Genomic DNA, 27,111 nt, shown 5'->3' with positions numbered 1-27,111 from the left:
TGGAGTTAAATTTATGATGCCGCTTAGCAAGCTGTCCTAGCAGTGATCTGAGAATAGAATGTTATTGCTTATATTGCAATTCCATTGAATTTGGGCACTGGTACTGATTATTTTGGGCATCTGCAGTAATTGTGGAAATAATTAATTAGTATTCATCATCTTATGTTTATATCAATTTAGTATTTCATGTGGACTTTGTACTTTCTGTTCTTGAAATGCCACATGTATGCATTTGTTTACACTCTTAGTGTATTATATGTGATTTGCTTTCAGTATATTAAACTTGTACATTTTCAAATATCCGCCTCCTTTTAAGGTACTTAGAAGACCTAGCAATGATGGGAGGTGGCATGAGTAATATGAAACTGCTTGAGGGTCTCACAATAGCAGCTGAGACATTGGTCGGTGAAGTGATATTCTTTTCCATATCAGGTAACTGTCATTTCAGGTAACTGTTGTCACAATAATGATAGATGTGTCATTCCTGGAATGAGCATTTTGCTGTCATGAAACAGAAATTATATGTAAAACAGTCTTTAACTCACTGGATGGTGTGCACAGTTATTACAGTAACATATGATTTTATCATTCTCATTTGCTATGTGTGGAAATGTATTTGAAATTTCTTCTTCATAAAGTTTTGGACTTGAATATCTTCAAGGGACAATTACAGGACACAAGAACTGTAAGAAACAAACTACCTGGAACTATTAATCACCTATTAGGATATTTTCTACATCTATACTATGCTCCACAGGTCATTTTATGGATTGTGGTAGAGGGTTCTTTGTGTACAAATGTTGCTGTCCCCCCCTTTCTTGTTCCTGTTGTAAATGGTGCATGAGGAGAATAATTTTTTGGATCAGCATCATCCAAACATGGAGAAACTAAAAAATTTTGGAAAACTCTGTGTGAGCTTGACCCTCTTTATTTTACCTTCATAGTCTTTTTATTATACATAGATAGGAGGAACCAATGTATTGGTTAACTGTTCTAGGAATGTACAATCATGAAATATTAACAGTATGGTGACTGCGTGTTGTACTGAACCCGAGATGAGATGCACTTGTCTTCTTTGAACCTTCTCTATTTGCTCTACAGATCCTATCTGGCAGGAGTCCCAGACGGATAAAGAACTTGCAGATATTGAGTGAACTACTTCACAGGTAGACTACATGTCCTGAAGCTTGTTCCACTGAATCTCATTCTGACATCTGCCATTGCTAGAATTAGTTTTATGTGAGCCTTTCACTTTAAATCACTCCTTATACACGTTCCCATATATTTAATTGATGTGACTATTTCCAGTGATTGTTCAACAACTGTGTAATTGTACATTGATAGTTCTTTCTGCCCATTTAGGCACAGTGTGTCAGTGTTTATTATGAGGGTCAGCTGTCAATCCCTGAACAAAGAGTCAATACTCTGGAGGTCTTTCTATATTGTGCTTCATTTTCTAATGTTGTGACTTCTTTGTATACTGCTACAGCTACAGGGGGATGGGAGAGCCATTCTTTAGTTGTCAGGATACTGGGCTCTCCCAAGTGGGGCATTGTGGGTTCTTTTGATGGATTTGGAGACAGGAAGCGCATTGTAGTAAGCTGCAGATACATAATCAGTGAACATAAACAGTTCTCTATTACCATATTTGTGGGAATATAGGACACTTTTTTCCTGAAATATTGCTTTGAAAAATCATGGTGTAGCCTATAACAAAGATTTTTTTGTGCTCAGATCATAAATTATCAATTCCAAAACGACATGTACATGTGTGTTGTGGGTTGAAATTAATACCATCACAAGCTACTGCTTTTACAGTAATACCAACTCCGAAGCTTCCTCCCTCAGGGAGGTTTCTCAGATTAAAAATCACATACAGTGGCAATTTTCAGTAGAAAAGGAGAGAAATAAAAATGCTGTAGGTGTGTTGGTGGAATAGAGGGCTGTGTAGTGCTGGAGTGGGAACAGGAAAGGGGATAGGTATGTGAAGGACAATGCCTAACAAAGGTTGAGGCTAGGAGGGCTAAAGGAATGTAGGATATATTGCAGGGAGGGTTACGACCTGTGCAATTCACAAAAGCTGATGTTATTAGGAAGGATCCAGGTGGCACAGGCTGTGAAGCAGCCATTAAAATGAAGAACATTGTATTGGGCAGCATGCTCAGTGACCATGTGGTCCAACTGTTTCTTGGCATGTGGTCCTTATTTCTGGCCGGTGTAGCTTCGTCTACGTTTGCCTTAATGGTTTTAATTTTGACAGACGTAATCTTATGATTAAGCGTCTTTATTGTTTTAATTTATAATCTGTGACAGGGCCAGTGTTTGGTTCTCAAAATAATTTAATTTTTTTGTTCTGAAGAAGATTCCATTACTGGAATCGAAACCTAGGTAAACGAGTAAAAATTACCTTGCAACTGAAGGCTGAAAAAATTGTTTATTTTCTATAGTGGATAGGAATGTCCTACATTGTTGAAAGCCTTTTTTAAATCAATAAAGGCTATAAACTGTGGTTTATTAGTTCTGAGCATTTTTTTTTCACACAGTATTATTGCTGCTCTATCTTCACTGCCTCTGAATTGATCTTCAGCAAGGTTGTGATAAATTTTATTTGATATTCTGTTGCTTATGATCTTCCTAAGTATCTTGAAGGTATGGCTTATGATCTTAGGGTCTGATAGTCTTTGCACTAGTCTGATGTTGTTTTCTTTGGTACTGACACAAGGACTGATCTTTAGAGATCTTCAGGGCTTTCTCTTTTTTGATACCTCTCTCCGATGAACTCATACAGAAAACTTTTTGTTTTGTCATCTGGTGCTTGGAGCATAGTAACCAGGAGATTTTTTTTAGATTTAGTTTTCCACCACTTTATTGAAATCTTTTCCGAGTATTTTTGGTCCAAGTTCATCCTATGATACATCTTTGCCTTTTCCATTAACTCATCCTTCATCCTAGGTCTGCCACACAACTTCCCTATGTATTACTTCTGGTCTTCTGCTAAACCTTCATTGTCTACTGCCAACTATAAAAGATTCTTCAGTCACTTCTTAACCACAAGTATTTTCCCTGAGGGCTGGAAACAGGGACTGGTTAAGCCACTACCAAAAGAGAAGTTGCCAAAGTACCCCCTGATTACTTACCCATTTGTATTCTTCCTGCACTGTTCAAGGCCTTAGAATATATAATCCCTATACCAGCTAACAAACTACCTAACCACAAACAACATACTAGATGAATACGAATCAGGTTTCTGTAAACACTACAGCGCAACATCTGCCTTAATAATGGTAACACTTGACCTGAAGCTGGTCGTGGATGCACAAGAGGCAACTATCATGCATGTCTTACACTTCATCAAAGCCTTTGACTTTGTTGACTTTGACATTTTACTTGCCTAACTTACAAACCTAAATTTCTTGCCATGTGCAGTGTGATGGTTTCACTCAAACCTGACATCTCGCCATCAATGCATGATGTCTGGCATCATGAAGTCATAATGGAACCAAATAGTATCATGTGTCCCCTGGGGTTTGGTATTAGGTCCTGTATGTCGATGTGCCATCAGTTTTGTCTTGCTGCAATTACTACATGCACGCTGATCATTCCAATTATATCTAAGTGCAAAACAAATAAACATTAAGACAGCTATCTATAATCTCAGTGCTGACCAGTGTCCACTCTCTAAATGGGTGCAACACAAATGGTTAAAGCTAAATCCGTCCAAATCCCAAGTGGTACTGATTGATCTTTCAAGGCTCATTAGCTTGAAATACTGTAAATCCCAACCATATTTAACCCTAAATGGTACAAATATCAACTCCTCTCACTCAGCAAAGAGTCTAGGAGTAATAATATATGGAAATCTAAATTGGACATGTAATTGCAATGTGCAAGAAGGCATTAGCGTTTCCCATGACCTGCACAAATGTGAAAGCTCCTCCCTCTTGACCTGAAAAAGAAAGTTATACAAACACCTCCAATTATTGATTACAGTGATCTTTTCCTGCAAGGCTCACAGCACCTGGAACTGATTATGAATGTGTGTGTGTTCGTTATGTTTGTGATGTTCATTACTTTGACTAAATTTCACTATCATATGCACAGCTATCCTGGCTGTTTACAACTAATACAGATATTCCCATGCCCTCTGACTTCTCTACTGTCTCAACATACACTGTCAATCTCCTCAACCTTAACACACTCTTCTGAACGACACACCAGAGCAAAATCTTTTCTGTTTTACACCATCATTCAGCCACTTTCTCAAAGTCCTTCTCAGTAGCAGGAACCCAACTCTGGAGTAAACACCCCCCCCCCCCCTCCCCCCTGCTTTACATTAGAGAACTGAATAACATCTCCAGCTTCAGCAGACAATTAAGCAACAATTATGACTACCAATGCTCGTGTACACACTCATTACCATTGCATATCCTTCTTTCCAATCATATCTTCCTCATTTCCCAGTATCAGCTTTAGACGATGACTCTAGGAATGTACTACATATCGCTTGCATAGGGATCAATAAGATAAGATTAGAATAATTACTGCCTGCACAGAGCCATTCAGTCAATCATTCTTCCCATGCTCCATACGTGAATGGAGCACGAAGAAACCCTAATAACTGGCACAATGAGACTTATCCTCTACCATGCACCTCATGGTGGTTTGCAGAGTATTGTCACATCGAGTCTTTTTATGAACTTGGTTGGTTATTGTTGACTCTTTTTTTCAATAACGTTATCAGTTTGGTATCGGCCTGTATCCTCTGGCACCATATACGTGTATCTCATCCTCTTCTCCTGTTGGAAAAGTGAATTGGTATTGTCATTTCCTTCTTTTTGACAAAAATCAACCAGCCACTGTTCTGTTACTTCTTTTCCCCAGCCCAAAATTTCCAGCAATATTTTTGTCTGGATTCTTTGCAATTACTGCATTTCAGTATCCAATGACAATAACCTTCTCCTTTTCATTTACAAGGTCAAAACTGCATCTGCTTGTTCATTTATTTCTTCAGTTTCTTCATTTGAGTGTCCCACAGTTGGCATGACGTAAACCTGAATAACAATTAAATCAAATGAGTATGTCTGAAGTTTTACCAAGCTTTTTCTGTCATTATTCTGCAAATAATTTTTTACTCATTTCCCAAACTCTTTAGTAAGAATTATTCCTACTCTTAGCTGTTGGTAAACCTTTCAGAATGTGAGATTGTGGTCCAAGAAACTCTTCTGTTCGTGATGTTTCATACAGGACTGCACTGAACATTCTCAGATCCAATCATATCCGCAACTAAAGAGAGGTGTCATTAAAATTCTTGTCAATAGAGTCAAATGGATAGGCACACTGGAACACCTGGATGCTGAAATAAAACATCTGAAGCAAGCCTTCAAGAAAAATGGATACTCAGAGAAAGAGGTAAAGAGAATTTTGAGACCAAGGAACAGAAGACTGAAGAACAAGGAAGAACCATGATGATGGAAGAACACAGTTTCCCTCCCTTTTATTAAAAAAGTAATGGATCAGATTGGTAAGATTTTACAGAAACATGACATCAGACCGGTCTTCAGACCAACAAAGAAAACAAGTCAAGTACTCCAATTTGTGAAGGACAAACGCCCTCCTCTTTCAACATGTGGTGTATACAAAATTCTGTGTACTTGTAATAAATTTTATATTGGAAATACCAAGAGCCAGCTAAGAAAAATAGAGAAATCAGCTGTAGCAGAGCATGCTCTTCAGTCAGAAAACCATGAAGTTAAGTTTTCTGAAATAGAAATTTTATGTACAACATTAAATTATTATCCACTACTGTGTAGAGAAGCCATTGAAATTTATAATCATCAGGATAATTTTAATAGGAAAGATAAGGCAATGAAACTTAGAGATGTATGGATAGTAGTCTGCAGAATCACTTGACAATTTGATCTTTGACAAGACGACAATCGATAGTTAAGTTTTATCTTTGGTAAGGATTGTCTCTGCTCATAATGTGTACTTTGACCACACCCCCTTATCTACAGTATATATGTTGCCCTCAGTCGGCAAGACTCAGTGGAAGAGTGCCTCTGTGGATGTCCAGCGCAGTCACGGGTGAAACATCAGGGACAGAAGAGTTTCTTGGACCACAACCTCACATTCTGAAATGTTTACCAGCAGCTATGTCATCTGGTTATGAAAGCTTTCATTCTATTCCTATTCTTGTTACTCTGTTTCAATCTCCAGAGAAAATTACACTAGATTATCTCTCCAGATACCTCCTTTTGCAAGTCATTTAATTTCAATCATACCCATCAAATCAACTTGTAATTTCTTCTTTTCCATTTTAGCACTTTATAGTTTTCCACAGTAACACAATGACCTCATATTCCATGTATCAATCATATAATTTTATAGCCCCTTTCTTGGGGTTGTCCTATTGCCAGGAAATCTGATGGTAGAAGTATTTTGCTTCCAGAAATTTTTTTCATCTACATCTACATTTATACTTCGCAAGCCACCCAACGGTGTGTGGCGGAGGGCACTTTACGTGCCACTGTCATTACCTCCCTTTCCTGTTCCAGTCGCGTATGGTTCACGGGAAGAACGACTGTCTGAAAGCCTCCGTGCGCGCTCTAATCTCTCTAATTTTACATTCGTGATCTCCTCGGGAGGTATAAGTAGGGGGAAGCAATATATTCGATACCTCATCCAGAAACGCACCCTCTCGAAACCTGGCGAGCAAGCTATACCGCGATGCAGAGCGCCTCTCTTGCAGAGTCTGCCACTTGAGTTTGCTAAACATCTCCATAACGCTATCACGGTTACCAAATAACCCTGTGACAAAACGCGCCGCTCTTCTTTGGATCTTCTCTATCTCCTCCGTCAACCCGATCTGGTACGGATCCCACACTGATGAGCAATACTCAAGTATAGGTCGAATGAGTGTTTTGTAAGCCACCTCCTTTGTTGATGGACTACATTTTCTAAGGACTCTCCCAATGAATCTCAACCTGGTACCCGCCTTACCAACAATTAATTTTATATGGTCATTCCACTTCAAATTGTTCCGCACGCATACTCCCAGATATTTTATTCAAATTTTTTTCCAGGGAAAACACTCATCTTTGCTCCATTTGTTTGTTAGGGAATCTAATGAGATGGTGTCTCATTGCCTTCCTCACTGCAGGGGTATGAACAAATCACCATTTGGCAGCTGCTTATTTCTGTTGCCACAATAAGCCATCATGTCATTACCATCATTGCCTTCATCCTGTACTGAAGTAACTGCTTCCATAGTTCGGGTGAATGCTTGTTTAGAAAGAGTATCACTCACCTTGACGCAGCACTGCCATTGGGCATTGTGATATTTCTTGAGGTGATCTTTTCCAAGAATTACCTGTCACACACTGTTGCTGCTGCTGAATTATCCACAAAGCTCATTCATCACAATTCTCCACTTATTTTGCAGCTAACCACGTTATCATATGACTATTCCAATATGCACAACTTGTGGCTGGTAGCATACAAATGCTACTATCTGCAGTTAATAGGGCCAATACTCTTCCCTTTATGAAATTCAGGCATAACATGTTGGGCCTGTAGGGGGATTTCTACCCTAAAAAACTCAGATGAGGATTCCACACATTTTCTGATGCAGTAGTAATTATTTCCTATGAGAAGTGCATGCTTGACCTATTACAACAGTATTAACCTCTGTATAGAACTTACTAAGAACAGTCCTACATTTCTCCATCTGACAGTAGCCTTCAAGAAATCTGCAGTTAAGATCATAACAGAATCATTTGAGCCTAGGATATGAGCCTTCCACTTGACCACAGAAGGTGAGTGGAGAATTCTGGTAAATAGTAGCTCACCTTTAAAAGATATGTAGAACCCCTGTGTGACTCATTCTTGAATACTGTTCATGTGTTTGGAATCCCCACAAGCTCAGATTAAATGAAGACATCAAAGCAATTCAGAGGCATGATGCTAGCTTTGTTACCAGTAGTTTCAATCAACAAGCAAATATTGTGCAAACGCTCCATGAAATCGAGTGGGAATCACTAGAGGAAAGATGATGATCTTTTCATGAAACTCTATTGAGAATATTTAGAGAATGAACATTTGCAACTGACTTCTGAATAATTTTACTGACACCAATGTACACCTCATGTAAGGACCATGAAGACAAGATAAAAGAAATTAGGGCTCATATACAAGCAAGGTACCATCAGCCATGCATTGTTTGGTGGCTTGTGGGGTAAGTATATAGATGGATGTAGATTCCCATACGATTTCCCACCTATCAATGGCTAATGTAACCACAGTAAAAGAGACACTGATTTTCATTTATAGTGTACTGGAGAGATCATCAAGCCGATAATAAACGATATTCACATAAATTAACTATAAGAAGTATAGCATTGTTTTACAGTTTTAATCTCTGTAAACTAGGCATTTTTTCATAGCACACCAGTGTGAAATGGTACATTTTAATAGAGCTATCAATAATTTATGATTAATCCAAAGGATACAAATTGTTCATGCTCACATGTTAAAGTTACCATACCAGTAAGCTCCTGGACCTATTAATTATTTTATTCAAATTATATTGAAGAATAAAGCAATAGTTTTGTATAAAGATGAAACTATGGTATTGCCTTGGCTGTATTTATACTCTTTTTCTCTTTCAAAAGTTAGAATTACGTTTTGAGACTGTATCCTGAAGGAATTTAGCTTTTTCTTCTCTCTCTCTCTCTCTCTCTCTCTCTCTCTCTCTCTCTCTCTGTCTCCCCCTCCCTCTCCCGCCCCCCCCCCTCCCTTGTGCTTGTATTTATTGTATTTTAATGGTTGCCTTATTTATTTGTTTCAGGTAAAATCTTGAAGCTTATAGGATATGGACATTCACTGACACTTTGCTTCTTGGCATATGCCCTTCGATTATCTCTTATATCACTGATTCCCTCACCATGGTGGGTGTTGCCAATTGAACTATTCATGCAAGGTCCTACATATGCAATGTGCTATACAACAATAGTTGCTTATGCCAGTGCTGTCTCACCGCCAGGAGCATCTGCTACAATGCAGGGAATTGTAGCTGGCATGGATGATGGTTTTGGTTAGTACTTACAGTCTTTTATTCTTAATGATAAAATGTTATCTGTTTTATTTAGTAACACCTTTGCCTCTACCATTAATAGTTGCAAATTTTTCTGGCAAGAAAGCAGTGAGTTGTATTACAGTTGACTATATCTCATGTTATTCATAAACTATGGTTCTATCTCTAGAAGGGAGTAAACTCACTTTGTGATGCAATAACTTAGTATAGAAAGTTTGACAGTAGATTTAAAAATCAATTATAATAAGACTGAAGTAATTTATGATCAACAAATTGAGGAAAAATAGTACAAATAAATAATGAAGTCATAAAACCAGGTGATGTCTGACAGTTTTAGACAATGAGTGGGTGAACAATAAAAGGTATAAAGAGAAGAGTAAAAATGACCTGGAGTGCTTTTGGTAAACTTAACTGATGTTTTGAAACAGAGCTTTTTTATGTTCTTCAAGAGAGCAGTTAGCAAGCAGTCAGTATGTAGTACCTGTTTTGATACATGGCAATGAGACATGTATTCTTACTGCAAAAACTATTCAAACACTGAGGGTTGCTAAATGAGCGATAGAGGGATCCATGTTGGAAATTGCTATGAGAGACATGGGAGGGGAGCAGGAGGGGGAGGGTGGTGACTATGGATCACAGAGGAGACTGGGCTGGAAGACATAATTACATCTGTAATGAAGGTGAAACAGAGATGTGGGAGGGGCATGTAGCCAGGTTAGCGGATGGCAGATGGACCAAGAAGATTCTTTCCTGGATTTCAAGAATTAAGAAAAGTTAAGAGTATGTATCCTTGGAGTCTTTCGCGACAGCACACATGAATAAAACGTTCTCAGTTTTCCAGCTGCGTCAATTCGAATAAACTGCTCAAGCTTTTGATGGCCATTTCCGCCATCATTGTTCAGTGAACTCCTGACGACGATGGCAGAGATGGCCATCGAAAGATCGAGCAGTTTATTGAAATTGACGCAGCTGGAAAACCGAGAATGTTTGATTCAAAGTTAAGAGTAATCACTGATTTGGAGAAATCAGTGACTAAAAAATTTTTTTCTTCATTTATTATATGAGACAACAGACATTAATTTTATTTTTACAATTACTGGTTTCAGCTGTTGTTCACAGCCTTCTTCAAATTCGTATTGCAGCATGAGGAATGTCATAGAACATACAAACACACACACACACACACACACACAAACACACACACACACGCTTTGAGATCGTTGTTGGTATAATAAAAGGAGGAGGAAAAAAATATGAGAAATTTAGTTGAAGACCTTAACAAGTGGAAAAATATAGGGTATGCCTTTGCCAGCAGGAAATGTCAAGTGGCAGGTGCTGATGGTCACGATCAGGGCTGGTTTAAGGCCTAAGTGACACAAGCCACCACTTGGGGTGCCACACTGAGAGGGGAACTGTGGGTACTCAAGTGCAAGATTTCTATACAGTACAGTGCATATCACAATCAATAGCGAAAACTGGCATGGCTGAAAGTGTATAAAGTGGAGGAAAACAGAGGACACTGAATGATAAGTCACTTGTGTGTAAAAATGTTCTTGGATTGGTTCTGGTCATGACAACATTCATAACTTGGTTAAATGACAGTTCAGAAACTGTGATGCTGACTGATGACACAAGTATAGTTACTGTGGAATCAAAACTCATACTTACCAGATGAAGTTAAATGAAACATCATGTCTAAGATTCTGTGAGGGCAGCTGAATAAAAATTTAATAAACACACAGGTGAATTATTCAAGAAATTCTGTATTAATCTCTCATTGCATTGATCTAAAGATAAAGGTCTGGCTACTGTTGACCACACAGTATCTTTCATAGGCTACAAAAGATGGAAGTTTGAAGCTGTTAATCATTACTGCATGGATGGTATGGAAGGTTATTACAGCCAAATCTGTCAAGGAGTTGGGTTGAAAACTTTTGTAGTACCTGGCATTATCATGTTGCAAGAAGTTTGTCCTTTTGTCCTCTCTAGCCTGATTCTGGGAATTTGGGATTTCATCCTGGTCAGTGTCATGTTGTAGTGTTCTCAACTGACAGTTGCTTTAGGGCCCAAAACATCAAACAGAACCGCACCTGGCTATCCTAGAAGACAGTGCGCATTAGTTCGCCTGAAGACGGCTGTTTTTGAACTTTTTCTTTGTTGAAGAATTCGTATCATGTCAGTCCGTGGTCTGTCTTTGGGATTTGGCTCATAGTGGTGGAACCACATCTCATCTCCAGTGACAGTGGTGTTTAGAAAATTGTCACCTTCAGTGTTGTATTGGTCCAGCAGGTCCTGACAAATTTCCATTTGATCATAAAAAAAAGTGATTATCAGCAAATTTAGTATGAAAGTGTTCCTGCTGTGTTAATTTTACTTGTTCACAACTAGTTTCAGCCAGATTGACATTTACAAAGGCTGTCAAACCAACAAGACAGCATTTTTGAACTGAAATGAATAGAAAACACAAATTTAAAGACGCTAATATTTCAATATGTAAGGCATAGTTTCCTCTTGCAGGAACACAAAATCTCTTGAGACTGGCCTACGAGACTGACACTTGATATGAACAAATGAAATTAATATGACAAAGTGGAAAATTCCACCTTCTTCTAGTAAAAAAGTATTAAGATCTGTTAGTGTCCCTTTCTCAGTAGATCTTAGAGGAGAAAGTGAGATTTAGAAAGTTAGGTAGATCCTCTCCAAAAGTAAATCTAACAGGAGGGTATGGGGCGAGGCTCACTGATTTGGCTCAGACTATGTGAATAAAAGCAGGTTCCGAGAATACTTTGCCTGATTGAGCTATAGAAAAGGTAAAATGCTCTCTCAAGCTTTACGCACAGAGTGTGAGGAAATTTTAAGCAGTACATTTCAGAAGGCAGAAGGTATTGATGGCAGCCAAGTGGTTAAAAGTGTGAACTCACAATTTTGCAGCTAGGGTTTGATTCCCAATGTCAGTTGCCATTCTGGGATGCTCCCCTGTTGCTGCTATCTGTCACAGGACAATGAAACCAACAGGACAATAGTGGTAGGATTCAAACATTAGCACTATTCCCCCCCCCCCCCTCCCCCCAGGCACCAGGCAGCTCGCTGCTCTTTGGCAGGTTCGTGCTTGGCTACCATGGAGCCCCAGCTTTTGCAGTATGTTTTCCCTTCCATGCTGCATGTCTATCCTCTTGCTGTTCTTTTCCCTGTTCCTTAGGGAACATGTGTGGGCTGTTTTTTGGAAATGTATTCTGCATTTTCAGTAGTCAATATCAGAGTAATATCCACTGTCCCTTTTTTTCCTTCCTTCATTCACCTTTTCCTATCCTTCCTCTGCTTCAGCATTTGAGGTTCCAATTTTTCTTCCTCCCTGTGCACTCTTGAAGGCCAGCCCACATGTCTGACGTGTAACAAGTGATTGGGTAATGCGTAATTCCCAGCCCTGGGTCGACAGGTAGGGTTCGCATGTACCCCCTGGTACAGGCCAGGCCCAGGGAGGGAGGGGCGGGTGTGATTGCCTTAGCTGATGCCTTCCCAAACTGCCAACTGGTCCCTCTGTCAGGTGTTCAGGAGGTGTGACCTGAGGTGTGAGCAATCACCTAAGGTGGTTGCACCCCATTATGAAGGGGGCCTTCAGTTGGAAGGAGCATGCCATCAAAGACTCTGGCTCACTGTGAGAAAAACCCCCAGAATTGCCAATCATCTTAACAGTCAACGGCTATGAAACGCAAATGGAATGAGGCTAAAGATTCAAAGACTCTCCCTGCTGCAACAAGGTTCCTCGTGGTTTCACGTACTGAAGACTGTCAGTCCTTGGCCACAGTAAATCTGTTAATTATTCAGGAAGGTTTTGATGCAATTGCTGGTCCTGGGAAATCCTGTTCTCCTGCAATGGCACTTTGCTTTTGGAGACTACTTCTGATTCTCAAGCACAACAACTCTTATGCAGCTTTGCTCTTCTGTGGCTATCCTGTTCGTGTCGAGGCCCATCAAACACTAAATTATTCCCATGGTGGTATTTACACTAAACTGCTCGATAGTCTGACCAAGACAGAAATCCAGACATACCTCTCTGATTAGGGTGTAATTGCCATTCATCAGGTGATGAAAAAAGTAGATGCCTCCTTAGTGCCCATGCGCACTCTCTTTCTCGCTTCTGATAGTGGTTCTTCCATCGAAGATAAAAGCAAGTTACGAAATTATCACAGTCAGACCTTATATTCCAAACTTGATGCACTGCTACCAGTGTAATCATTACAAGCACACTAGTGTGTCCTGTTGACACCCAGCCAAATGTGTAACCTGTTGTATGGATGGCCTCGAGGGTGATTGTCTGGCCCCTTCTGACCACTGCATCAACTGCAATGGCGACCGTCACCTCCTCCAGCAACTGTCCCATCCATCTCGATGAGCAGCCTGTCCAGGACATACAAATGAAGAAAACATGCCTTACCCAGTCATTGCAAGTTGTTGGCTAGTCAGAAAGCCTGCTTTCTACCATGTGGCACCTACAGTACTGTTCTTGCTACATCCCACTCCACAAACGACATGGCCATGCAGACATGTGACCCAGATTTAGCACCGTGGTTGTGAAATCACCCCTAATCATGTTAGCATCCCCGTCCTTCCTCCAGCTGTGCAACACGCCACCAAACTTTCACCTCAGGGGGCAAAGTCACCAGCTACACAACCAGCAGGCCAGAAGGGAAAGAAGGCATACTCCTGCGAAGACTTCCTGCATCCCTCCAGCCAACCTACATTTATGTCTTACTCTGCTAATCAAAAAGGCTCGAAGAAGTCAAACAATGACTCGAAGATCCTCTTTAATGGTGTCGCCACATGATATCCTTGCCTGGCTGACCTCTGTATCACTGGTGCATGCCACCAACTGTTTTTCTGCCCTGGTCTCTACAGGCCAACAGTAGAAGAATGCCAACACTTCTGTAAACCTCATGGAGCCTCTGTGCCCTGAAGCAACAAGTCTTCAAAGGTTGGCACTCAGCAGCTGACATGACACCCCTTCGTTTTTTTGTCATCATGACCCCCCTTCAATAGAACATTTGCAGCCTTCGATCCAACAAAGAGGATTCATGGCTGCTCTTGGAATCACAGTGTTCACTTGTTCTCTGTCTCCAGGAAACAAAACTGCATTCTCACAACTGCTTTGAGCTCTCGCATTTCTTCCCGGTCCATTTTGACCTTCCCTCGAGGTCGGCATTCTGTCTCGAGGGGGAGTAGTGTTGCTTGTACGGGATGACATTCATAGTCAAGCCATCTCCCTGACTACACTCCTTCAAGCTGTTGCAGTTCACCTTTTCCCTTTTGTACCATTTACATCATACAATGTCACCGGAACAGACTTGCCCCAGCTTTTTGGGCAGCTACCTCACCCCTTTCTGCAGCTCGGTGACTTTAATGTTCACCATCCCCTCTGATGTTCTCCCAGAACCTGCCAGGGAGGTGCCCTCTCGACTGAACTTCTTAATCAACTTAACCTCTTCTGCCTTAACACAGTAATAGCCTCATTCCTTTCAGACTCCACACACACCTATTCCCATTTGGACCTATTCTTCTGCACTGCCCAGCTTGCCCATCATCTTGAGTGCTCCATTTTCTCTGAAACATACTTGAGCAACCATTTCCCATGTGCTACCCATTTACTGACTCCTACCCCACCTCCATGCACACCCAAATGGCAGCTTACGAAGACCGACTGACAGCCTTACTCCTCTCTGGCTACCTTTGACAAACAACATTTCCCCAGTTGTGCTGACCAGATGGAATATCTTACAAATGTTACCCTTACTGCTGCAGAATGTTGCATTCATCGCACTTCCTATTTACCAAGCTGTGTCCCAATTACATGGTTGAATGACCCATGCCATGATGCAATTTGTGAGGAGATGTGCTCTCCACGTTTTTAACTGTCATCCTACAATGGAAAGCAGCCTTCATTATAAACAGATCCATGCAAAGTGTTGTCGCATTCTTCGGGATAGGGAAAAAGCTAGCTGGATTTCATTCACTACTTCTTTTAACAGTTCCATTTCCTCTTCTGTTGTGTGGGCCAACCTCTGATCGTTCTCTGGGACCAAGATCCATTCCCCTATTTCTGGCCTGACACTAGCAGATAATGTCATCGTGGACAATACTGCTATCTCAAACACCTTGGTCCGCCATTTTGTGGAGATTTTGAGTTCCTCACACTATCACCCTGCCTTCCTCCATCAAACAAGCAGGGGTGGCTCGCATAACACCCTTCTCTTCTCCAAATCATGAGTGCTACAATTCTGCCTTTACTATGAGGGAGCTAGATCATGCTCTCACTTCACCCCAATCATCTGCCCCGGGGCCAGAGGCTGTTAACATTCAGATGTTGGAGCACCTTCCACTTGGGGGCAAGCACTTTCTCCTTCACAAACACAACTGTATCTTGGCAGAAGGCACGTTTCCTAGATGCTGGTGTGAAGCTGTTGTCATACCCATACCTAAGCCCAGTAAGAACAAACACCTTCCTTCTAGCTACCACCCCCTTTTTTTCACCATCTGTGTTTGCAAGGTGGTGGAATGCCCAGCTGGTATGGTGGCTTGAGTCTTGCAGTTTACTAACCATTGCACAGTGTGGATTTTGAGTGCACAATTCTGCAGTTGACCATCTTGTCACTTTGTCCACCCATGTCAGAAATCCCAGACTGTGGCAGAGTTTTCTGATTTGGAGAAACCCTATGACACCTGCTGGAGGATTGATATCCTTTGTAATCTCTACACATAGGGCTTCCATGGATGCCTGCCCAATTTCCTTCAGGAATTTTTAAAAGACAGAGTTTTCAAGGTATGCGTGGGTTCTACCTTGTCAGACACATTTATCCAGGAAATCAGTGTGAGTCTGGTTTGCCAGGTCCTGAGCATCATCCTCTTTGGTGTCGCCATTAATCCTATGATGGTTTGTCTCCCACCTGTCATCTCTGGCTACCTTTTCGTTGACAGTTTTGCCACGTATTGCAGTTCTCCACAGACTTGTCTCGTCTCATTGGGCAGAGCAATGTCTTGATAGTCTTTACTTGTGGATTATTGACAAATTTCATTTTTCTGCTGACAAAACCATTTGTATTAATTTCTGGTGGCGGAAATGCTTTCTTCCACTGTCCTTACATCTTAGGCCTGTTGCTCTTCTGTTCATTGAAACTATGAAATTCCTGGGGCTCACAGTCAATAGGAAACTCTCCCACATGTCTTTCCTCCCACATGTCTTACCTGGCAGCCCGCTGTATGTGGTGCCTCAATGTCCTGTGTGCCCTCAGTAGTACTTTCTGGGAGAAGATCGAACCACCCTCTTCTGTTTGTACTGGTCTCTTCTCTATTTGAAACTAGACTATGGGGTTTCATTTATCCATCTGGACATCCATCCCTCTTACTCCATCTTGATACTCTCCACCATCATGTCATCTGTTCAGCCACTGGCACCTTTTAGACCAACCTGGTTGAGAGTCTTTATGCAGAAGCTGCTAACTGCTGCTGTCCCACCACAGTGACTTTCTTCTCAGAAGATATGCATACTGTTTGTCTGCCATGTGTCGCCACCCATCCTATGCCTCCTCCTTTAATGACTCCTTTGATCACCAGTATGAGGCACACCCCTCTTCTCTGTTATCTTTAGGAGTTCACTTTTGGCCCTTGCTCCAGCAGCTTAACTTCACACTACCTGTAACTTTCCTGGTGGGTGTGAATCCTTCACCACCTTGGCTTCATGCGACGGCCAGTGTTCACCTTGGCCTTCATTCACTTCCTAAGAACACCACTACAGCCTCACTCTATTGCCTTCAGTTTCATCACCTTCGCACAAACTTTGCAATAGTACCTTTGTGTACACTGATGGCTCGTGGACTGACCTTTGTCAGGTGTGCCTGCCATATTGGCACCGATGTTTTTCGTTATTGGCTTCCAGAACACTGCTTAATATTTACAGCAGAGCTCTTTGCCTTGTATCAGACCATGCAGTACATCCAGCAACACAGGCTTTTCAGTTGCATCATCTGCTCACTCTCTCTTAGCTCCCTTCGAAACCTCTGTGTGCTGCGTACCGTCCATGCCTTGGTGCAATAGGTCCAGGGAAGCTGCCACTGGCTCACTCTTGATGGAGCCACTGGGATGATTGTGGGTTCCTGGTTATGTTGGTCTGACAGGAAACAAGGTCGCTGATGCTGCTGCCAAGGCTGCAATCCTTGTACCTCAGCCTGTCAGTTCTTATATTACCTCCAATAATCTCTGTGTTGCCGTCTGTCAGCAGGTGGTGTCACTTTGGCCTCTGACTGTGAAGAGATCATTTTAACTAGGTTGCAGATTGGGCACTGTGTTTTCTGCTATCACCATTTAAGTGGTGCTCCCCCACCACTTTGTGCATATTGCACCCAACTTTTGACTGTCCACTATTTCCTGATGGAATGCCCTTTTTTTTAACCACTTATGTTCCTGTTTTTGTTTACCATCTGAGTTATTGGCCTTTTTAGCGAACGACACACTGGCTGTCAACCATGTTTTACTTTTTATCCTTCTTAGCAATATGGTGGTGGCCATTTAATTTTTAGTTCTGGACCTACATTTCTCTATGGGATATTTTATAGACCTTTCTCCATGTTCCTGTACTTAGCTGTCTTCTTTTCCTTTTATTGTGATTGACATGTAATCATTTTTAACTCCTCTCTTTGTCTTCTTGTTCTACAGTTCTGACTTGGACTTGTATGACCCTAGTCAAACAAACAAAACAAATATTAGCATTACACTAATGTAAAGTGGCTTTGACATTCAAAGTAAATACAAACCAGTAGGACGAATTAGTTACTGAATGACCCTTGTACAAATTTATTCATAGAAACGGTAAGCTGCCAGTAGGAAATAAATGGCAACTATTGTATGTAAATTAAAAAGAATAAGCTTTTATAAAAGAAGTACATTTACCACAAATATAACTGGATTAAATGGTAGTGGCTTGACTGCAAATAATATCTGGCAGTGTAGTGATAGTTTATTTTTGATACAATCTACACATTAAGTTGTTAAGAGATTGTTCTGTTTAGTTAGTGTATACTTCAACTTGTTTGGATCAATGAAGATTATCCTCCTTGCTAGTACCTACAGAACATAATTAATTAATTAATTAATACTACATAGTACCATTTGAAATGATCATGCATTCTCTTTTACTAAATAATGTTGATCTTGATACAAGGATCAACACTTATGAGCTCCATAAGTTGATTATTTAGTTTCCAGCTGCCACCTATATGCACCATCAGAGCAGAAAGTCACACAATTAGCTTTTTCTGTGTTTTTTCATAGTTTAATACTTAAATTCTACACATGTTTTTATGTTTAACAGGTGTAATCTTGCATTTTAGTAACTATAAAGTGTAAATTCAAATAACTGGTAGCACAGTTGTCATTCCTTTTGAACGACTAGCTACACATCTTATTAAGGTGTCAGCCTCTGTTGTTTACACGTCAGGAGGGTAGCAAGCTTTAGCATTCTGTTTGTGCCTTTACAAAATGGTTCAAATGCCTCTGAGCACTATGGAACTTAACATCTGAGGTCATCAGTCCCCTAGAACTTAGAACTACTTAAACCTAACTAACCTAAGGACATCACACACATCCATGCCCGAGACCATAGCGGTAGCGCAGTTCCAGGCTGAAGCACCTAGAACCTTTCGGGTTGTAGGACTCCCCTTTGTAGATCAGGAGTGCACTAGACAAAGGAAGCAGTTGCTGAGGTAGCAGAGTACTTGTGCAGTGCATGTGGGTTTTTTAGGCTAGGTGGTGGTTTGAGGCCTTCTGATGAACATTTACCAATGAAAACACAAAGAGCGAAATCAGTCCATGTATGAAGTAGACACTTTGCCAAATTTTCAACAGTAAATTGTTGAATATTCGTAACACAGTTCCTTAATTTACTGCACTCCAAGGGTGTTGTCACACTCGATTATTCTTGGAGCTGAGAGCTGGCTGGAACCTGAAATAGAAAATTCTGAAATATTTGTATATCGGAAAGACAGATTAGATGCCATAGGAGTTTTGCCATGCGAGTTTTAGAATTAGTGAAAGTAAGTCTACATCAGTAGTGTAGAAATATCCTGAACATGAGAAATTAGTTGGAATTGACTTGAAACTACCAGATATATACTGGGATGCCTATGGATTCATTGCAGGTGATACGGACTGGCAGTCCTGTGAAATATTTTTGAAAATGTTTTCAGAAAACTGTCTTGAACAGCAAGTTTGACTGCTCACACGTTACAGGAATGTAGCTTCAAACAGGCCTGATATTGTTGATGGTGTTGGTATAGAAACAGTGATAAGTGATTAGTGATAAAATTTACTAAACCCATCAAGAAGCCTAGGAGAGTATTTTTGCTAGAAAAAACAGATAAGCAGTTGTTAGCATTCCACTTATAAAATGAATTCACATCATTTAGTTTCAGTATGATGGTGATAGAGGAATTAGAGGCAAAGTTTAAACAGATTGTAAATCTTGCCCTGGAGAAGTGTGTACCAAGTAAATAGGTTAGGAACAGAAAAAATGCACTATGGTTTAATAACAAAACTGCTGAAGAAACACTGTTGCACTCTGAGTTCTAAAGAAGGACAGACAGATGATGAGAGGCAAGTACCTGCTAGGTTAGCTGAGAGTGCTAATGCACTGCTTCCTGGACTTGGGTAGGTGCGCCGGTCCCAGATCGAATTCACCTGGTGGCTTAACGATGAGGGCCAGTGTGCCAGCCAGCCTGGATGTCATTTTTAGGTGGTTTTTCACATCGCACGAGATGAATACTGAGCTGGTCCCCACATTCCACCTCAGTTACACACCTCGCAGACATTTGAAACACATTCACACTATTTCGTGATTTACACTAAACGCAGACAGCTGGGGTACACTGATTCCATCCTGGGGGTACAGGGTGGCAGCAGGAAGGGCATCTGGCCACCCTTTCAAATTAACCTTGCCAATCTGTTGTAACCATGCCAATCCAAAGGGGGAGGAGGAGGAGGAGGAGGAGGTGGAGGAGGCAAGTGTCAGTAGAAATTTGTGCATCTGTAATAAGATTGGTGTGCAAAGCATATAACAACTCACTGTCATGCCTTAACAAAAGATCTTGCTGAGAGCCTGAGAAAATTCTGGCCTGTGTAATATTGCTAGGTAGATCAAAGGTTTGTATCCAGTCACTCACTGATCTGTCTGGTGCGGCAGCAGAATACAGCAAAAGAAAAGATGAAGTTTAAATCTTGCATTTAAGAAAATCATTCATGCAGGAAAATCAAACATACATTCAGTCATAAGACCATGAGGCTGACTACCATCAGTTGTAATTGGCATCCCTGGCACAGAGAATTAACTGAAAGAGTTGAAAACAAAGAAGTTGCTAGGTCCAGATGGAATCCCAATTTCGTTCTACAGGGAGTATTGATCCCTTAAATATGTATTAATATATTGCATATATCACAAATCTCTTATCCAGATCAAAGTCCCAAGTGACTGGAAAAAGTGCAGTTGGCTCCTGTACATTAGAAGGCTATAGGAATGGACCTGCAAAATTACAGAGTTGCAGCCTTAACATTAGTTTGCTATAGAATTTTTGAGCATATTCTAATTTCAAACATAATAAATTTTCTTGAGGTGGAAGAGCTACTATCCACAAATCAGCACAGATTTAGAAAGCATCTCTTGTGCAAATTCAGCTTGCCCTTTTCTCAATGATGTCCTGTGAAACATGGATGAAGGGCACCAGGCAGATTCCATATTCGTAGATTTTTGGAAAGCATTTGACATGCTGCCCCACTTGAAAGTGTTAACAATAGTACTAACAGAAAAAATAGGTTCCCAGATAGGTGAGTGCCATGAAGGCTTCTTAAGTAATAGAATCCAACAGGTTGTCCTCAATGGCAAGTGTTCCCCAGAGGTAAGGGTATCATGAGATGTGCCCCAGGGAAGTGTGATAGGAATGCTGTTGTTCTCTGTATACATAAATTATGACAGACAGGGTGAGCAGCAATCTGTGGCTGTTTACGGGTGCTGTGGTGTACAGAAAGATGACTTACACAAAGTTTCTAGTTGTTCTGGTAGATGACAGCTGGTTCTAAATGTAGGTAAATGTATGATAATACAAATGAGTAGGAAAAACAATCCCATAATATGATGACATATGGCTGGGCAATATTCAGTGAAGTGGCGAGGCACATTTTACATTAAAGGGTACGGGAAATACACTGGACTGCTAAATTAGAAGTACTGCATGCATTGTGCATGAAGAGCCATTACAGTCACCATTTGTGACTGTGTGGTCTGGATTATCAAGCACCTACATGTTCAATCCATTCTTCTGTGAAGAGCCTACGTTCAGAAGGTCTGTCAGGTGTACCATGACATCTACATATTATAGAGTCCTTCTTGTAGGGCATGTGATTCCTGCTATGGAAGAGTCCACCTGTGTGGAAACCCCTGTTTTCGTGCAATATGGGGCACCATGACATGTTGCTTGCTCAGTGAAAGATCTGCTTAATGCAGCTTTCCACAAACATGTTATCTCCAGAAGTTTTCCAGATGCATGGCCTGCAAGATCACCTTACCTGAATCCCTGTGGCATTTGTCTCTGTGGATAACTAAAAGAATGTGTTTACCAGGGACATGTTTTGTCTCTATCTGATCTGCAAGCCAATATACATAAACACATTGCTCAGATTCCATCCCCCTGTGGGCCCGGGGGTTAGAATAGGCCTGAGGTATTCCTGCCTGTCGTAAGAGGTGACTAAAAGGAGTCTCACACTTTTCGGCCCTATGAGTTCAGGTCCAATTCTATGGTTTGACCTGCCACTTTCAAAATTCTACAGAAGTGTGGTCCATATAGGGAAGGATGCCTTACATGGTACACAAGTTATCCATAGTGCCCTTGTATTCGATCTTCTGAATCTTTAGTCATGGCTTTGCATCTCCACCTATATTCAACTATTTGGACAAGGACACTTCCCGGGGTATGTCATCTTCTTCTGTTGTCTCCTGTCCTCTTTCACCCCAATGACAATACTGGATTTCTCTGTGCCCAATATCCAGCACAGTAGCCAGTCTGTTGTGGTGGGGCCATCATGTACCCATTTTTTGGTAACCCCCTGACAACACGGGGATCGCACTGCTGATGCCTGAGCTGTAAACTCCCCACATATGCCAAGGAGTAGATGCCTGTCTTCCTGAGGCGTCAGGACTGCTGGCAATTACCATCATTCCAGTTGGCCTTTGCTGTGGCTGGGTGGTGCCCGTGGGGAGAGTCCCAGATCGGAGTGGGTGGCGTCAGGGCGGATGACACGCAATGAAGCGGACCAAGTCATCTCTTGCTGGTGACCGTATGGCACCAGCAGTCTCTACAAAGGGCAAGATCAAATTCAATGCTGACAGGTATGACCCTAAATTGTTTCCCTCCCTCACTATACCGTGGCAGCTACAGAACGGAGAGAGCAATATTCGCCTCGGTTTTTAGTATGAAGCAGAACTGATGGGGACTCCTTTCTACCTTCAAAGCCTCAGTGTTTCATTGAACGGCTGAAGGATAAGTTTGGAGAAGTGACAACACTGTCCAAAATGCGAAATGGCACAGTTTTGATTCAGACAGCATTCCTAGCCCAATCCTGAGCATTACTCGCCTGTGACAAGCTGGGTGATATTCCTGTTTTGGCACTCCCCATAAAAGCCTCAACATGGTTCAGAGGATTATTTTCCATTGTGACCACCTCTTACAGTCTGACGACGATCTCTGCGTCAATTTAGAATGGCGGGGTGTTCATTCCATTTGGCACATTTACAGGGGACCCAAAGACAACAGGGTTGCTACCAGCGCCTTCATCTTGGTCTTTAAGGGTGATTTATTGCCTGAAAAGGTAAAGGTGATGGTTTACTGCTGTGACGTGTAACCATACGTCTCTCCCCCTATGCGGTGCTTTAAGTGCTGGAAGTTCAGGCACATGTCATACCGCTGCACTTCCAGTGCCACATGTCGAGACTGTGGACGTCCACTGCACCCAGATAATCCAGGTGTGTCACCTCCCACTTGCATCAACTGCGGAGAGCACCACTCCCCCTGCTCAAAAGACTGCCCAGTACTACAAAAGGAGTGGAAAATCATAGAGTACAAGACCGTGGACTGGTTGACTCACACAGAAGCTAAACATAAGTTTGAAAGATTACACCCCATTTGGTTGACATTGACATATGCAGTAGCTATGTCACCATTGCTGTCCCAAGTGCCAGTGGCTCCTCACTCTGTGCCATGAACAGTGGGCCCTCCGGGCCACCAGAATACGTCCACCCCTTGGTGGTAGGGGGCATATCTTCCTCCATTCCTCCCAAAGCGCCTACTTTTGGAGCAAGGGCCCCCCCAAACATTGGTCCCCTTCCCCCTGCCAGAGAAGCAACAGCCTCCTCCGGCTCCTCTCGTGTGGAAGGGATCCCTTGGCGCCCTCTCTCCCGAGGTCAACACTAATGCCGTTGCAGACACCTACCAGTGGCTCAAGGAGGCAAAAGCTGCTGGATGAAGAGCTTCACGGTCTTCCTCTGTACCTGAAGCTGGTACCCTCTGGTGGCTCCAACACCACCACTCCCTAATAATTCTGCATCTGAGGATGCGGTGGAGATCTTAGTGTCCCCTCTGGACCTGGATCTCACTGATGCCTCATCCACCATAGAAGTGGCTACAAATACTCAATTGGTGGCAGCAGGTGACCCTGAGGCATAACCTGCCTCCTTGCATGCTTCATGCCTTCGCAGCCTCATGATAATGTCATCATTCAGTGGAATTGTTGTGGGTTTTTCCGCCACCTGGCTGAGCTACGGCAACTCTTAAGCTTTGCATGTGCTTTCTCCTCTGCCCTTCAGGAAATCTGGTTCCCGGAAATGTAGACCCCTGCCCTTCGCAGCTATAGGGGATATTACAAGAACCATAGTGGCTATAATAGAGTGTCGTGTGGAGTTTGTGTCTATGTCCTGAACTCAGTATGCAGTAAACCTGTGCCCCCTTTAAACCCCTCTTGAATCTGTAGCTGTCAGGATAAGGACGACGCAGGAAATAACTGTCTGCAACATATATCTTCCTCGAGATGGTGCTGTACCCCTGAACGCATTAGCTGTGCTGATTGAGCAACTCCCTAAATTTTTCCTACTTTTTGGAGATTTTTAACGCTCATAACCCCTTGTGGAGTGGCACTGTGCTAACTGGCTGAGGCAGAGATGTTGAAAATTTACTGTCAAAACTTGTCCTCTGCCTCTTAAATACAAGGCCCCCCCACACATTTCAGCGTGGCACATGGCACATATTCGGCCATTGATCTCTGTTTGCAGTCCTGACCTCCCATCTATCCACTCGAGGGCACATGATGACCTGTGTGGTAGTGATCACTTCCCCATCTTCCTGTCACTGCCCCGGCGTCAGGCCCACAGATGCCTGCCCTGATGGGCTTTAAACAAGGCAGACTGGGAAGGCCTTCGCCTCTGCTGTCACCATTGAATCTCCTCCACATGTTAACATCAATGTGGTGTTTGAGTACGTAACTACAACTATCATTTCTGCAGTGGAAAACGCTATCCCTCGTTCTTTAGGGTGCCCCCCGGTGAAAGACGGTCCCTTGGTGGTCACCGGAAGTCGCTGAGGCAATTACGGAGTGTCGGCAAGCTCTACAGTGGCATAAGCGGCACCCTTCCCTGGAGCACCTCATAGCTTTTAAATGGCTCCTTGCCTGTGTTCACCAGCTTATCAGACAACAGAAACAGGAGTGTTGGGAGAGATACATCTCGACCATTGGGTGCCATACGTCACCTTCCCAAGTCTGGGCAAAGATAAAATGAGTTTTTGGGTCCCAGATCCCAACAGATGTTCCCGGTGTTAACATAGATGGTGTGTTATCTAACGACGCAAACATGATTGCCAAGCACTTTGCTGAGCACTATACTCGCGCCTCTGCTTCGGAGAACTACCCCCCAGCCTTTCGCACTCTCAAATGGTGAATGGAATGGAAAGTCCTTCCGTTCACTACACACCACAGTGAACCCTATAACTCCCCATTTACAGAGTGGCAGCTCCTCAGTGCCCTTGCACATTGCCCTGACACAGCTCCTGAGCCAGATCGGATCAACAGTCAGATGATTAAACATCTCTCGTCTGACTAAAAGCAACATCTCCTCATGATCTACAACAGGATCTGGTGCGATGGCGTCTTTCCATCACACTGGCAGGAGAGCGCCATCATTCCAGTGCTCAAACCCGGCAAAAACCCACTTGATGTGGATAGCTATCAGCCCATCAACCTTACCAACGTTCTCTGTAAGCTACTGGAACGTATGGTGTGTCAGCAGTTGGGTTGGGTCCTGTAGTAACGTAGCCTACTGGCTCTGTGCCAAGATGGTTTCTGCCTGGGTTGCTCTACCACTGATAATCTTGTGTCCCTTGAGTCTGCCATGTGAACAGCCTTTTCCAGATGCCAACACCTTGTTGCCGTCTGTTTTTGATTTACGAAAAGCGTATGACACCACCTGGCCACATCATATCCTTGTCACATTATATGAGTGGGGTTTCCGAGGCCCGGTCCCAATTTTTATCTGGAATTTCCTGTCTCCTCGTACTTTCCATGTCCAAGTTGGTGCCTCGCATAGTTCCCCCCATATTCAGGAGAATGGGGTCCTGCAGGGCTCTGTATTAAGTGTATCTCTATTTTTAGTGTCTTTTAACAGTCTAGCAGCAGCTCTAGGGCTGCAATCTCACCCTCTCTATACGAGACGACTTCTGCATTTCGTACTGCTCCACCGGTACTGGTGTTGGTGTGCGGCACCTACAGGAAGCCATCCACAAGGCATAGTCATGGGCTCTAGCCCATGGTTTCCAGTTTATGACCACAAAGTCAGGTGTCATACACTTCTGTTGGCGTGTTACCGTTTGTCCAGAACCAGAACTTTACCTTAATGATGATCCACTCATGGTAGTGGAGACCTATCAATTCTTACGACTGGTTTTCGATGCCCAATTGACTTAGCTTCCTCACCTTCATCAGCTTAAGCAGAAGTGCTGGCAGTACCTCAATGCCCTCCGCTGACTGAGCAGCACCAACTAGGGTGCAGATCGCTCTACACTGCTGCAGCTCTACAGAGCTCTTGTTCAATCCCCCCTTGACTAGGGGAGTCTGGTTTATGGTTCGGCGTCACCTTCATCATTGCATTTACTCGACCCAGTGCACCACTGTGGCGTTTGCCTAGTGACAGGAGCTTTTTGGACGAGTCCGGTGACCAGCGTCCTGGTAGAGGCCAGAGTCCCTCCATTGCAGGTTAGGCATGCACAGCTGCTGGCCAGTTACATTGCACACATTCATAGTTCTCCTGCACATCCGAATTACCATCTCCTTTTCCCACCAATGGCAGTTCATCTCCCACATCGGCGGCCCAGGTCAGGGCTTCCAATTGCAGTATGTGTCCGATTCCTTCTTTCCGAACTGAAGTCCTTGCTTTTACCACCTATACTTGAGGTCCATTCATGTACACTTCCATGATGTACACATAGGCCACGGCTTTGCCTGGACCTTTCACATGGCTTTAATGAGTCAGTTAACCCTGCGGCTCTCCGCTGCCACTTCCTCTTGGTTCTTGACATGTAGCGAGGCTATCAAGTTGTTTACACCAATGGCTCGATGGCTCATGATGATGTCGGCTTTGTGTATGTCAGTGGAGGACATATTGAACAGCATTCCTTGCCCGATGGCTGCAGTGTTTTCACTGCCAAGCTTGTGGCTATATCTCGTGCTCTTGAGCAAATCCGTTCATGCCCTGGGGAGTCATTTCTTGTGTGTACTGACTCCTTGAGCAGCATACAAGCTACCAACAAGGTGCTGCCCTTGTCATCCTTTGGTGACGACCATCCAGGAGTTCATCTATACCCTGGAATGGTCCAGTCATTCAGTGGTGTTTGTCTAGACTCCATGTCACATCGGAATCCCAGGCAATGAACTTGCCAACAGGCTGA

General features: G+C 42.6%; 1 protein-coding gene across 2 annotated transcripts in view; it reads left to right on the top strand.

Moving 5' to 3' along the window:
• Positions 1 to 27,111, top strand: part of LOC124794460 (major facilitator superfamily domain-containing protein 6) — a 218,786-nt gene that overhangs the window by 183,563 nt on the left and 8,112 nt on the right. For both annotated transcript variants that reach the window (XM_047258100.1, XM_047258109.1), the window contains exons 7-8: positions 317 to 432; positions 8,846 to 9,091. In XM_047258100.1, coding sequence (XP_047114056.1) covers positions 317 to 432; positions 8,846 to 9,091 — 362 coding nt within the window. The remainder of the gene's footprint in view (positions 1 to 316; positions 433 to 8,845; positions 9,092 to 27,111) is intronic.

Source organism: Schistocerca piceifrons, chromosome 1, assembly GCF_021461385.2.
Source record: "Schistocerca piceifrons isolate TAMUIC-IGC-003096 chromosome 1, iqSchPice1.1, whole genome shotgun sequence".
Lineage (NCBI taxonomy): Eukaryota > Metazoa > Arthropoda > Insecta > Orthoptera > Acrididae > Schistocerca > Schistocerca piceifrons.
This window is presented reverse-complemented; position numbering and strand designations above follow the sequence as displayed.